Here is a 15,147-nt window from a genome sequence, read left to right on the forward strand (position 1 = left end):
ACCTGAAAGCTGTTAGATACCTGAAAAACCTCTAAAGCATTGTTTATTTTACTTGTATCTTAGCTCTCGTATTTATTTGTGCTGTTTCTTGTAGTTAGATTTTGTTTTTATTTTCTTTATCTTTATTTGACAATTGTCCTATTTTTTTTTTTTTTTTTTTTTTTTTTTTACTGAACATAGCACATACCGAACTGTACTGAAACCGTGACACTAAAACCGTGATACAAACCGAACCGTGAGAAATCTGAACCATCCCACCCCTAGTTTCTGCCAACAAACCGGTATTTCTGAAAAGGCTGACGCTTGGATTTAGCGGATTTGAAGCGAAAGTAGTTGATGAATGTATACTATGTGCAGAGAGCATTCACTCAATATCATTATCTCATTTTTGACAGAGGTGGCAGTTAGCAGCTTTTGCATCTGAACTCTTCATATATTGTACATCTCCAATAATTATGTAAGCTCTATGCGGAGTTGATAATAATTCATAATTATGCACATGCTTAAATTACACAGATGCTAATTGCACCTTGCATTGCACTTAAATGTATACTGTATCATTTTAACGTCACAATTTTCGCCTTGATGATTTTATCAAAACTTCAGCTGGATTTTAGATAATTTTTCTCTTGGTGCTAATGCATTCTTTATAATGTAACAGCTCTGGTTTTTGGCTGCTCCCGCTCAAGTCAGGTCACAATCCATCCATCTCAGCCACAATCAATGCTACTCTGGCTCTTGAATTATTAATGCTGTCCTACACATGGCGGCTGTGTGCGCGATTCATCCTGCCGTGATGGAGTAGAAGAACATTCACTGTTGGAGCTCTACAGATGGTGTCAAGCATTTAGATGTATGTACGCTAGTGGTTAAAAATGGCAGCTGTTAAACAATGCTGGCTCATGTAGGTGTCATTTATGTGTGAACGTTAGCTACTTTCTTCCATGTGATGTGTTCCTCACAGAAGGAGCAGCTGTTTGCGTGTGTGTTTGAGCAATCGTGGCAGTTCAGAGTTTGATTCTGTCGTTTCTGCTTCACAGCTGCTGCTGGCGGTCTGTGAGAGGAACACCACCATTGGCACCAGCTGCCAGGGCTCCATGCTCCCCTCCATCACCAACGTCATAAACCTGGCTGACAGCCATGACCGTGCAGCTTTCGCCATGGCAACGCATATCAAACAGGAACCTCGTGAGAGAGAAAACAGCGAGACCAAGGAGGAGGTCAGCTGTGCCATTCTGTGTATACAAACATCTGTACAAAAGAGCTTGTTTGTGCCTTTATTGCCTAATTTAGCGTTAGTATCAAATTCCTATATATATATATATATATATATATATATATATATATATATATATATATATATATATAGATAGATAGATAGATAGATAGATATATAGATAGATATAAATAGATATAGAGAGAGAGAAATTTTTAATTGCATTATCACCAAAATAATGTGTTCATCAGAATTTAGGAATTTACTTCATTTTTATGAGTTGGAATTTTAATTGATTCACTATTGATGTTTAACTACATTTTGAGTTGGGGAGATATTAGAGCAGGGGATCAAAAAATGGCGGTTTGTGAGGGAACTGCAAGGGATTCTTGCAATTATGTATGTAAAATAATTACAAAAAATATATAATAATATAAGAAATATATTAGGGCTGCCCCCTAATTGTCGACTAAACGTTAGTCGAAGAGAAGAGGTTTGGTCGACTAAATTTTAATCATTCGATTAGTTGCAGGAAAAAAAAAATCAAGAGGAATTGGCGAAGTCATTGTAATATGTCGTAGTAATATGTCTGGCAAAAAAATCCAAAGTGTTGGAACATTTCGAGAGTGTAAAGAATGACCACAAAAAGGTGACATGGGAACTTAAACATGACTTATTTAAAACATGCAAGTAATAGCCTAACTTTAGGCACTTTACATAACCGCTTGCTCTATTGTTAACGTTAATCTATATAAATGTGCACTAATATTAGGCGCATATCTAAGTGTTCATGCGAAAGCTAAACTTTTACTGGACCTCTGAGTTGCACTGATATTTCTCTTTAAGTGTTTCAGTTTGCTTTATATTTATTTATTCATTTGTTTTATAATTTATATTTATGTCCTACATTTTAAAAATATTTTTGTAAAATTTCAATTTTTTTTTTTAATAGATGATACAGTTATTTACTGTATATTATAGGTTATTTATTTTTTTGCATTTTGATCTCTGAAAGGTTCATGCCATGTTTGCTGATGTTACTGCGGCAAACTTTATGCACACACTGGAGTGCTTACTTTTTTTTTTTTTTTTTTAGTATTTCTCCCTCGACTAATGCTGTCTGCGTTTCCATTGCGGTCTAAAGTGCCGTGAAGTTTAGGCAAATTATTCTAGCGATGCAGGACTGTGCGCAATGTATACGCTTAATAAAACCTGAACCTCGTTGTCGGTCCATCGGTCGTATTTGTTTGACTCCATTGTTGATTTGAATAGCAAACAACTCTTACTGCATACACCGCAAAAGACTTTTTAAAAAATGGTGGTTGAAATAAAATGCTGCATGGACACAATCAATCAAAATGCTCCGTGAACTCAACTAATTTATTTATTTATGTATTTATTTATTTATTTATTTATTTATTTTAGTAAAATTGTATTTTGAAAGGTTAACGGGTAATTAATAATAATAAAATAATAATAAAAAAATAAATTTAATAATAAATAATAATAAAAAAAATTAATCAATTGTGTTCCACCTTGAAAATAATATATGATTTAATATTACGCTTTTCTATGTATCTGGCATTGATCAGACACTGATTATTAACATCATCTAATGTTGATAATTCTTACTTGAAATGCATTATTTAAAATGTCACTTACACCAGCTATATGAAATTTCATTGTTATCTTATTCTATTTAAATTCTACTTCCTTAAATTCTATTTTTTTTTTTTTTCAAATCTGTATGTTGCATCTGACCCCAATTAAAGTTCAGTAATTTAATTCAGGAATTCAGAGACATTCTCAGTTCAGTTCCAAATGTTGTGCAACTCGTTCATAGAGGCCTGCTGTAAGTGTGGCAAGTAAACAAATTTTCTTCCAATATTTGGTGTTTTTGTGACCTTTTCGTCTGTAGGATGTGGAGATAGACATTGAACTAGCACCTGGAGACCAGACCAGCCTCCCCAAGACCAAAGAGCAGGCGGAGAGAGACGCAGGCAACCAGCTGCACATGCTCACCAACCGCCACGACAAGTTCCTGGACTCCCTGAGAGAGGTCAAGGTGAGCAATCACCTCAACATATGTCGCCCTCACGAGTGCACCCTCAAGCACTGGGAAAAACAAAGCAAAACTTAAAAAAGGACACTGGTTGCATAAAGGACATATGTAGGAAAGAGTCACATGCAGAAGTCATACAGGCTTTTGAACAGTGTGATTTAATATGCGCCTTTGGTTCTTTTTACTTTCATCTCTAACCTGCTCTTCCTCATTTGGCTGCTCCGTCATAAGCGTCTCCGTTAAAGAGAGTTTGATCAGGGCAACATGGGATTCTGTCTCTGAGTGCTTTGAGGTCACAGCGTCATTGATTTCTATTTAATCCTGGACACGGTTCTGCTTTATATGCACCTCTCAAGCAGGCTTTAGATAAATGATGAAGTGAGGAGTTCAAAGCCCTGACCTGCCTCCGTTGCCCACCGGAGCTGCTGTCGGGAACCACAGCACACATTTGAGTTCTGACTTATGCTAACATCTCCATTCCTCTTGTGGTCAAAGGTCCAAACCTTTTTCGTGCAGTAATGCCCTAAGAATTATTCAGTGGCAAGATGTGATTGACCGGTCATGCATTTTAAAGAACACTGATCCCTTATGAAAAGTCATTTTTGAGAAGGAATAGTCTCGTTTGCCCTTGAATGTTTGGTGTCATAAGTGAAGATTCAATTGTAAGTATCTCTTTTTGCTGCAAACATGGCAGTGAAGCAAGTTTGAAGAGTGTGTATTGAGCAGGGTTATTAGTTAACTAAAACTAAAACCATTAAAAAAAATTCTCATATTCATTTTGTTTAACTTGATCATCTAAAATAACTAAAACTAAAACTGAAATAATATTAAAAAAATCAATATAGACATTTTAAAAAAATAAAAATGACAAACGCACAAAAAAAAAAAAAAAAAAACGGTATCCAGTTTTATTTGAAATATTTTGAAAAGTAAAATGGTCATTATTACATTGACAAAGGGTTCTTAGTAGACTTTGGAACTGATACAAGGTGCACTTCTGTTAATCGGCTGAGCTGGCACTGTTATCAGCCAATGTGATAATCTCAATTGGCTAAATGTCGGTTGATTAATGGCTGATGTATTGCCTATCACTAAATGAGTCTCTTGTGTGTGTAATCAGACGGGAGCACTGCTGAATGCTCTGGTTCAGTTATGCCACATCTCCACCCCACTTGCCGAGAAGACCTGGGTCCAGCTCTTCCCCCGCCTCTGGAAGATTCTGTCGGACCGCCAGCAGCATGTGAGTACTTCACTGTCCCAGTTCTCCAAAGAGCTGAGCTGACAATTGGCTGTTTTCTTCTAAACATTTTCCATCTAAATGCAGCATATGACTGCTGACGCTTTTAAACTGACCTTTGTTGTGGTAAAAGTCTAGACTGACTGTTTTACTACTAATAATGCATATGACTGCAGAATCAGCATGCAAAATATGTGTTAATGGTGTCAGAGGTTGTGCCTATCCGCTCATCTTGGAGACCTTTGCATGGGTGGGGGTGGGGTCCAACGGGCTGTCTTTCTGCCCCTGTCTCTGAACTTAAACAAGCAGCATTTTGCTAATGAGCAGAAATTAAACCTTTTATGCAAATATCAGAGTTTAATGGACCAGATGTCTCAAGTATTAGAATTCTCATTAAAGAGCTTTAATTTGGAGTGACTGTAGACTGTTACAACACATATTCAGAATAGAAATCTTCTACTTTATGGCTTTTGTTTTGTAGGAGGTATAAATAAAACTAGGACATATTTACTGAGCCCAGTCTTTTCTATAATAATAATGCAACACTCTTTGTGTAACATGGGCTATTTTTCTTTAGAGTTGTCACGCCTATTGCATATTTATGGCAAATTCTCCTTGTTTGGTGATCTACTTGAAGATGTTTATTGTTTTCATCAAACTTATACTATTCTATTGATTGGGGTAGAACATTATTAAAAATCAGGCTGATGCCATTAAGCATGCGTTTTGTCCAAAAAAAAAAAAAAAAACTAACTAAAATGAATTCTTAAATCAATTATTGTTTTCTTAAAGCATACAATTTTTATTACTTTTTTTTACATTTTATTTTTATTTGAAAATATTTTATTGTATAGATATTAATTGAGAATTCCTGTGGATTACATTTAACAGCATTAATAAATTCTTTAGTTTGTATTAAAGAATAAACTTGTGGCAGCGTTAGGTGATGGCAAAGGTAATCTAAATGTAACAATAGGGAAAATGAAAATGGCCAATAAAACTCAGCCAATGACTAATATTGAACAAATATATCGCGCATTTCGAATTTTTAACTTGCGTATCCTTTTTTGCAGGCACTGTCGGGCGAGATGGGTCCGTTCCTGTGTAGCGGTAGTCATCAAGCTCAGAGAGATTGTCAGCCCAGTGCTCTAAACTGCTTTGTGGAGGCCATGTCTCAGTGCGTGCCGCCCATACCTATCAGGCCCTGTGTACTGAAGTACTTAGGCAAGACCCACAATCTATGGTTACGCTCCACCCTGATGCTGGAGCAGCAAGCCTTTGAGAAAGGCCTTAGCTTGCACATCAAACCCAAACAGAGCACAGAGTTCTACGAGCAGGAAAGCATCACTCCTCCACAGCAGGTAGAGTGATTCATGTACCCTTCTTCTTTTTGTCTTTGTTGCCAATGATATTCTTGGCAAAGGAAGTTTTGTGTTCTGAAGGTTTTCCAGTGTCACTCAAAATGAACTTGTGTGCTGAATTTCCAGTTGGCTTTGTTTTGACCTGTCAGTGAGTTCAGTTTGAAGTATCCCAGCATTCAAGCTGCTTATGCTAAGCAGTCATCTTATTGGGATACCTCTGAATATGGATGTGTTTGTCCCCTATACTCTTTGAAGATGTGTTTTTGTATTCCCTCAGGAGATCCTCGACTCGCTGGCGGAGCTCTACTCCCTTCTGCAGGAGGAGGACATGTGGGCGGGGCTGTGGCAGAAGAGATGCAAGTTTCCCGAGACAAGCACTGCCATTGCTTACGAGCAGCATGGCTTCTTTGAACAGGTCGGAGAGAATGAAATGATTGTATCGGCATGTATGTATTCAGGGCCTTATGATGATTGTGGAATACAGTCATAATGGCGGAATGTCATTAAATTTGGCAAAATTTGGATGAATAAATCAAAAGAAGGGTTGTACACTTAATCAAATCGCTAATGTCAGTGAATATTCAAATGCAAAAAGACAGTTCAGATTTTGTATTATTACATTTCACAATTGTTAAACTTTTTTGTATTTATTTGATTTACCAGTGTTATTGATAATACATTTGTATATAATCATAAAACAGCACATCCAGAAAAACACAGAATTTCTGAAAAAATGAAACATTTCATTGGTTATTATTATTAAAATCTTAATAAATTATAAAATTGTTAGTTTTAGAAATTCAATGTATTAGGCATACTTTTTGATTATCAAATTGAATTAAACCATTAAAACAGGATCCAGAAAAATGAAAAATACAGAATTTGGGAAAAAATAAAATGGATTTCTTATGTATGACTTATGTATTGTCCCCCTCATGTTTTAAGATGTTAATTCTGGTTCCTTTATCATTAGGCTCAAGAAACCTATGAGAAGGCAATGGAGAAAGCTCGCAAAGAACACAATGTTTCGCCCGCCATCTTCCCGGAGTACCAGCTGTGGGAGGATCACTGGATTCGGTGAGTTGAATGACCCAACACATATAAAGCAGACTCAACACTTGATATGTCCACCGTCAAGCACGTTTTTCATCCTCATCAAAAGCAAAATACTGCAGCAGGCAACAAAACCACAGCCGATAAGACACTTTTTTTAATTTATGCAGATGGATATTGTCAGCTGTCAAAATGCTAATATGAAAAAAAACAACTCTCTTATGAAATTCATGAACATTCTGGACCATCTGTTATATTCTAATATATAATATATAATGTATAATGTAATAAAATAATCACAATTTTATGTTGATTTCCAGCTGTTCTAAAGAGCTGAACCAGTGGGAGCCTCTGACTGAGTACGGGCAATCTAAAGGCCATAACAACCCATACCTGGTGCTGGAGTGTGCTTGGAGAGTGTCCAACTGGGCTGCCATGAAAGAGGCTCTGGTGCAGGTAAACTCAGTACCACATTGCAATTAACACACACAGGGATTTAAGATTTGATCAATTGCATTTTTTCCTGATAACAGAGGAACCAACTTAAAATACTGTCATTTTTGGTCATATAGATAAGAGTAAAACATCATTCGAAAAGGCTTGTACTTTCAGTTGTGTAATCTCACAGTAACAAGAAAACATTGTGCCTTCGTAAAATAAAGAAAACAAACATGATGCGCTTTCTGCCGTCTTGAAAAAAAGAAAACATGAAAATAGTTTCCACAAATCAATTTCTCAAACTATTTCACTGTCACTTTTGATTAGTTTAATGTGCTCTTTCTAAACAACAGTATTAATTTCTTTAAAAAAAATATGTATGTCAAGGGCCTGTAAGACTTTTTCCTAAAGTGTGTTGTTTTTGTTTTGTTTTTTAAATTTGGCTAGATACTCTGCTTTTTTTGAGTAAAATTTGCAAACACACTTACAGTCCAGTAAGATAACTTAAAACCATAGTTATGACTTCGCTGTGACACCTCAAATTATTATTGGAGTTTCACCATATTGCCAAACGCACCACTTTTTTTTTTTTATGCAGAAATTCACACTCTTAACTGTGCTTGCCGAAATTTTTATGACTTCAGAATTGTAGCCTTGCCATCGGTGGGTAATTTATGGGCTTCACTTCTAAAACAAAGTAGAAAAAGTGTGCGATAGAGGCTGGACACATTATAAATACTCTTGGCTCTTGTTCAAGGAGACTTGGAACGAATCCATTCAGGTTTCTGTCCTAAGGTGACACCTAATTAAATTGTCCAGCCCAGCAACCCTCCCACTCCTCCTCCTCTTCCCTCTCCGTTCGCTTTGCATCTAATATTTACGGATACGTGCTTGAATAATTGCTCAAACATCTGCTGGGAAGTGATTTGTTTTCTCCGTTCCAGGGCAGGCTGCTTGGCAGCAGCAGTTGCTCTCAGGAAGTTTAAATGTCCCCTCTTTCAATTAAAGGCGGGTGGATAAGGCCAGCCCTGACGCAGGGTTATTTATCAAATGTCGGCCATGATAAGCGCACACTGACCATAGTGTAAATCCCTCCAAATTGTCATACTGCACAATGCCAGCAACCTGTACCGACTTTTTATTCTCCCTACGACCACCTATTTAGCTCAAATTGCAGTGTGCAACACCCACTGTGGAATAGGGTGACCAGATGACCATGAACAAAAACTAGGACACACATGCTGCTCAAATAATGGATTCAAGTTCAAAATCATTTATAGCGATCAAACTAAAGCTAAGATTAGCGTCCTGTCTGCAACCCCATCAGGATGTGCGGCAAGGCTTGTAAAATCAAAACCAGCCACCAGTCAACTGTTCAAAAATCTAGGGTCAGTAAATGTGTTTTTTTTTTTGTTTTTTTTTGTTTTTTTTTTTCTTCTCCAAGGAGGACACATTAAATTGATCAAAAGTGACAGTAAAGACATGTAAAGTTACAAAAGATTTCGGTAACACTTTACAATAAGGTCTCATTTGTTAACATTAGTTAATGCATTAACTAACATAAACTAACAATGTGCAATACACTTGATACAGTATTAACCTTTGTTAATGTTAGTTAATAAAAATACAGTCGTTCATTGTTCATGTTAGTTCACAGTGCATTAACTTATGTTAAGAAATACAACTTTTGATTTTAATGTATTAGTAAATGTTGAAATTAACATTAAGATTAATAAATGCTGTAAAAGTATTGTTCATTCTTAGTTCATGTTAACTAAAGTAGTTAAATAATATTAACTGATGAAAACTTATTGTAAAGTGTTACCAAGATTTCTATTTTAAATAAATGCTATTAAGCAGCAGTATTAACCAGCACAACTGTTGTCAACATTGATAAAATTAAGAAATGTTTCTTGAGCAGCAAATCCGAATATTAGAATGATTTCTGAAGGATCGGTTATTTGAAATTGTAGTAATATTTCACAATATTGCTGTTTTGATCAAATAAATGCAGTCTCGGTGAGCATGAACCATTTAAAAAATCTTACAACCCCAAACTTTTGAACGGTAGTGTATGTTGATACAGCTGTGTTTCCTGTTTGCATCAGGTGGAGCTGAGCTGTCCAAAGGAGATGGCCTGGAAGGTGAACATGCATCGTGGCTACCTCGCCATCTGTCACCCAGAGGAACAGCAGCTCAACTTCATCGAGCGGCTGGTGGAGATGGCCAGCAGTCTGGCCATCAGAGAATGGAGGAGATTGCCACACATCGTTTCTCATGTTCACACGCCCCTGCTGCAGGTGAGGACCATCAGTGCGTGAGCTGACAAACACCCTTTAACCAGACGTTTTCCAGCTGTAATTTAATGTTCTTGATGGTGTGTTTCACTTTTTCGAGCAGGGTAACTCAATCAGAGCACCACTAGCGATCTTATCTAAATTGATTGTCAATTTTAAATAATGATATCTCAAAAGCTGAACATCTGGTCTGATATCACCGCTGACAAGCTAGAGACTCGGGCAATTTCATTTCATGTGTGAGTGTATGACTTCATATAAACCCTTGTAGCAGAGAGAGTGGCTAAAGCAGACACTTTTCTTATTGCCTTTTTCGCTCTGCATTTTTGCACAATATCACTTTTTCCTTTGTCAGACCTGGTCCCTTCTTCCTCCCTCCCTCCCTCTTTTTAGCCCTTTGGCCCTTTCTAAAATGGCTGAGATAGTGTTGACTGCACCATTGTGGTTCTCAATAGGTAGCTTGTATTAATATTCAACAGAAAGAACAGCCTCCTGACTGCCACACGCATAATCAGGCAGAGCACACAATGGGACGGAGCCGAGGTGATATGTGCCTGTAGATTAGGGTAATGTGTGAGAGCTGTCCACGCACCACGTCCTCTGGGGACTGTTAGAGACTAGAAGCACTCTTCTTGAGCTCGGCTGTGGTGTGATGGCAAATATGACAGCCAAATTGAGGAAATGAGGCGTTGTTGTTGGAGATTGTGAATACACCACACAGCGTGTTATGGGTAATGGCTGATAGTTCTGTGGTTCGCATGATTGAAGAGTTGGATATAGTAGATGTAATCAGAACATTTTGAATACAAGGGATTTTTGTTGCTTGATACTATTAGTAAATTGAATCTGTATACCGTAATCTATCAGTATTTTGTTATGATTATTAATATTATAAAAAATATTGTTTTAAATAAAATTGTAATTTATAATACTAATAAATAATAATTATTATTATTTGATTTTTTTTAACTTCTCCTTTTCTCTGTGAACTGCTTGTTAAAATGAAGAAACAAAGATGCTATGACACAATTATACACTAAATAATTGTATTTGCATTTTCTGAAGGAAATATCAGTGCTTGTAATGCAGAATTAGTTCACCCAAAAAGGAAAATTTTGTCATTAATTACTCACCCTCATGTCGTTCCACACCCGTAAGACCTTCATTCATCTTCGGAACACACATTAAGATATTTTTCATAAAATCTGATGGCTCAGTGAGGCCTGCGTTGCCAGCAAGACAATTAAAACAGTTCATGTGACTGCAGTGGTTCAACCTTAATGTTATAAAGCGACGAGAATACTTTTTGTGTGCCAAAAAATATATAAATATATATAATATAATTTTTTTTTTTTTTTTTTTTTTTGCTGCTCTATTGATATGGCATATATGAATTTAGTATGCAGAATGTACAATAGAATACCAAATCATGAATCACAATTAATTATGCAATTGTGACATCAGCACTAAGATACATTTCTGGTCATTCAAATTTGGAGATTTCATTCTTTAATTTATCTATGCATTTAATAATAATTCTTATTAGTGTAAGAAAAAAAACAGCTGTTATTAACATACGTTAATGGCCACAGTTTAGTGGCTGTTTTAGTCAGGCCTTCAGAAATGCAGTCTTTGCCCCAGAGCCTTTGACATTAGTGATAATTGAATTTACTGATAATTGAATCTGTTTACAACTGCACGCCTTAATGCAACCATACAGAAGAACCAAGTCCAATAAGAGACTGGAGAGGCAGACAGGAGCCGTGAGACAGAAAGAGTGAGAACGCCACCAAGTTTAAAATGGCTCGTAATTACTTTTCCCCATCAGATAGTGTTTGATTAAATACCTGCAAGAAAATTAAATTTACATGATGAATGGGCACTCAGAATGAAGGTTATAATGTGCCATCAGCTGATATTAACAGATAATTGTGAAAAATATTGTATTGCTTAATTTATTTTGTTTTGGGGGGATTTGATTTGGCAAGTCCATGGACTGATTTGAGACATTTATCTTGTAAAGCAGGCATTACTATTGAACGGATTGTTTTTGGATGCGTGTATGTGTGTTCACGGGCATAATTCATTATCACGGCTCAAGCTACTCATCGTGTGCGTAGTAAACCATCATGTTGTAAATCACCTTGTAAGTGCCAGACTCCCTCCCTCACGTCTTTCTTTTCCAATTCATAGAGGCGATTAAAGATCTATGTGGTATTTTGGTTAAGAGTGCAGGGTGTGTTTACCATCTGATATGTTAAGGTCATGCATCGGTAGTTTGTAAGGAATGAGTAGCATTTTTTTGGGTCACCGTGGTCTGTGTCCTCTGCTGGTGTGGTCTAAGTGTCATCTGAGAGCGTGATTAGGCATTATGGGAATAGACGCTTCACTTGTGCGCTTCCCTCTCTCTGCCCGTTCTCTGAGTAAATGGCTTTTAAGATACTTTGATCCATCCATTCGTTCAGCCACCTCAAGACTTCATTTCTCTATTTCTTTTTCTTTCTCAATAGGAATCATAAGCCTGTAATACATTCGCAGTAATAGATTTCGGAGTGCTTTGTGTGTGTGTGTGTGTGTGTGTGATTGTGTGTGTACCTGGTTTCCCTATGTTATGGGGACCAAATGTCCCCACAAGGATAGTAATACCAGTAATTTTTGACCTTGTGGGGACTTTTTTTTTTTTTTTTTTTAATATATACAGTGGATACGGAAAGTATTCAGACCCCCCTAAATTTTTCACTCTTTGTTATATTGCAGCCATTTGCTAAAATCATTTAAGTTAATTTTTTTTCCTCATTAATGTACACACAGCACCCCATATTGACAGAAAAACACAGAATTGTTGACATTTTTGCAGATTTATTAAAAAAGAAAAACTGAAATATCACATGGTCCTAAGTATTCAGACCCTTTGCTCAGTATTTAGTAGAAGCACCCTTTTGATCTAATACAGCCATGAGTCTTTTTGGGAAAGATGCAACAAGTTTTTCACACCTGGATTTGGGGATCCTCTGCCATTCCTCCTTGCAGATCCTCTCCAGTTCTGTCAGGTTGGATGGTAAACGTTGGTGGACAGACATTTTTAGGTCTCTCCAGAGATGCTCAATTGGGTTTAAGTCAGGGCTCTGGCTGGGCCATTCAAGAACAGTCACGGAGTTGTTGTGAAGCCACTCCTTCGTTATTTTAGCTGTGTGCTTAGGGTCATTGTCTTGTTGGAAGGTAAACCTTCGGCCCAGTCTGAGGTCCTGAGCACTCTGGAGAAGGTTTTCGTCCAGGATATCCCTGTACTTGGCCGCATTCATCTTTCCCTCGATTGCAACCAGTCGTCCTGTCCCTGCAGCTGAAAAACACCTCCACAGCATGATGCTGCCACCACCATGCTTCACTGTTGGGACTGTATTGGACAGGTGATGAGCAGTGCCTGGTTTTCTCCACACATACCGCTTAGAATTAAGGCCAAAAAGTTCTATCTTGGTCTCATCAGACCTGAGAATCTTATTTCTCACCATCTTTAGCAAACTCCATGCGGGCTTTCATGTGTCTTGCACTGAGGAGAGGCTTCCGTCGGGCCACTCTGCCATAAAGCCCCGACTGGTGGAGGGCTGCAGTGATGGTTGACTTTCTACTCGACTGCATCTCTGGAGCTCAGCCACAGTGATCTTTGGGTTCTTCTTTACCTCTCTCACCAAGCCTCTTCTTCCCCGATAGCTCAGTTTGGCCAGACGGCCAGCTCTAGGAAGGGTTCTGGTCGTCCCAAACGTCTTCCATTTAAGGATTATGGAGGCCACTGTGCTCTTAGGAACCTTAAGTGCAGCAGAATTTTTTTTGAAACCTTGGCCAGATCTGTGCCTTGCCACAATTCTGTCTCTGAGCTCTTCAGGCAGTTCCTTTGACCTCATGATTCTCATTTGCTCTGACATGCACTGTGAGCTGTAAGGTCTTACGTAGACAGGTGTGTGGCTTTCCTAATCAAGTCCAATCAGTATAATCAAACACAGCTGGACTCAAATGAAGGTGTAGAACCATCTCAAGGATGATCAGAAGAAATGGACAGCACCTGAGTTAAATATATGAAAGGGTCTGAATACTTAGGACCATGTGATATTTCAGTTTTTCTTTTTTAATAAATCTGCAAAAATGTCAACAATTCTGTGTTTTTCTGTCAATATGGGGTGCTGTGTGTACATTAATGAGGAAAAAAAAATGAACTTGAATGATTTTAGCAAATGGCTGCAATATAACAAAGAGTGAAAAATTTAAGGGGGTCTGAATACTTTCTATACCCACTGTATATTATAAAATGAGTGTATGTGTGAGTGAGTGAGCGAGCGAGAGAGAGTGTGAGAGTGCAAGTGAGTGTGATATATGGATTTTTGGGTGACTAGCCCTCAGAACTAAACTGAGCAGGAGCTTTGAAGAGAGCTTGCGATGGTTGCATCTTCCTGTTAGATGTTTATTATTAACTACATTGAGATTCTCATCTGTTTATTCCTGGATTATCTCATTCAGGCGGCCCAGCAGATTATTGAGCTACAGGAAGCTGCTCAGATTAATGCAGGCCTCCAGCCTGCCAACCTGGGCCGCAACACCAGCCTCCACGACATGAAGACCGTGGTGAAGACCTGGAGAAACAGGCTGCCAATTGTCTCAGATGACCTCTCCCATTGGAGCAGCATCTTTATGTGGCGGCAGCACCACTATCAGGGTATGCAAGGATATGGCGATGAATTCCAGTGACATTCTGATTCATCATTTTATATACAATTTTATTCTTTTTCTTCTGCAGCCATTGTGACCGCTTATGAAACTAACACGCAACATGACCCAAACACTAACAATGCCATGCTTGGAGTGCATGCCTCCGCATCAGCCATTATTCAGTATGGGAAGATCGCCCGGAAGCAAGGTCTGGTGAATGTGGCTTTGGACATTCTGAGCCGTATCCACACCATCCCCACCGTACCTATTGTAGACTGCTTCCAGAAGATCCGTCAGCAAGTTAAATGCTACCTGCAGTTGGCTGGAGTCATGGGCAAGAATGAATGCATGCAGGTGAGTGAACTTTAAGCACGACTACATATTTTCAAATTCGACTAGTCATCGAGTTCCCTGAGGAAGACCTGTATAATTACTGTTGTTTTGTGTTCACCTGACCCTGATGAGATGCATTTCTTACAGAGCATTCTGTATTCAAAAACACATAGTGCGGTCACATTTACCATTGTTTGGTGAATTTTTGTGGGTGAAATACAATCATTATAATGGGAATACACGTGATTAGGAATTTTGCATACGGGTGAAAGATTTCCGCATGCAGAATATTGCTGTTCATTCAAGTTGGCCACAGATTTGCCACGTTAACCAACATAAAGCAGCTTGGTTTGAAAGTGACTTCACTATTGAATTGCTACACTGAGTATTCAGCATCGACACTGGACATTTTTGCCTACTATATTTTGCTAATGCAACTGCACCTTAAAATC

The 15,147-nt window shown here is 37.9% G+C and overlaps 1 protein-coding gene across 3 annotated transcripts in view; it reads left to right on the forward strand.

Annotated features, from left to right (window-relative positions):
• trrap (transformation/transcription domain-associated protein) overlaps window positions 1–15,147 on the forward strand; it is an 89,476-nt gene that overhangs the window by 49,873 nt on the left and 24,456 nt on the right. For all 3 annotated transcript variants that reach the window (XM_051914374.1, XM_051914375.1, XM_051914376.1), the window contains 10 exons: window positions 1,041–1,220; window positions 3,135–3,281; window positions 4,399–4,518; window positions 5,589–5,876; window positions 6,154–6,291; window positions 6,850–6,953; window positions 7,250–7,385; window positions 9,476–9,667; window positions 14,174–14,369; window positions 14,451–14,716. In XM_051914374.1, the coding sequence (XP_051770334.1) occupies window positions 1,041–1,220; window positions 3,135–3,281; window positions 4,399–4,518; window positions 5,589–5,876; window positions 6,154–6,291; window positions 6,850–6,953; window positions 7,250–7,385; window positions 9,476–9,667; window positions 14,174–14,369; window positions 14,451–14,716 (1,767 nt within the window). The remainder of the gene's footprint in view (window positions 1–1,040; window positions 1,221–3,134; window positions 3,282–4,398; window positions 4,519–5,588; window positions 5,877–6,153; window positions 6,292–6,849; window positions 6,954–7,249; window positions 7,386–9,475; window positions 9,668–14,173; window positions 14,370–14,450; window positions 14,717–15,147) is intronic.

This window comes from Ctenopharyngodon idella, chromosome 12 (assembly GCF_019924925.1).
Source record: "Ctenopharyngodon idella isolate HZGC_01 chromosome 12, HZGC01, whole genome shotgun sequence".
Taxonomy (NCBI): Eukaryota; Metazoa; Chordata; class Actinopteri; order Cypriniformes; family Xenocyprididae; genus Ctenopharyngodon; species Ctenopharyngodon idella.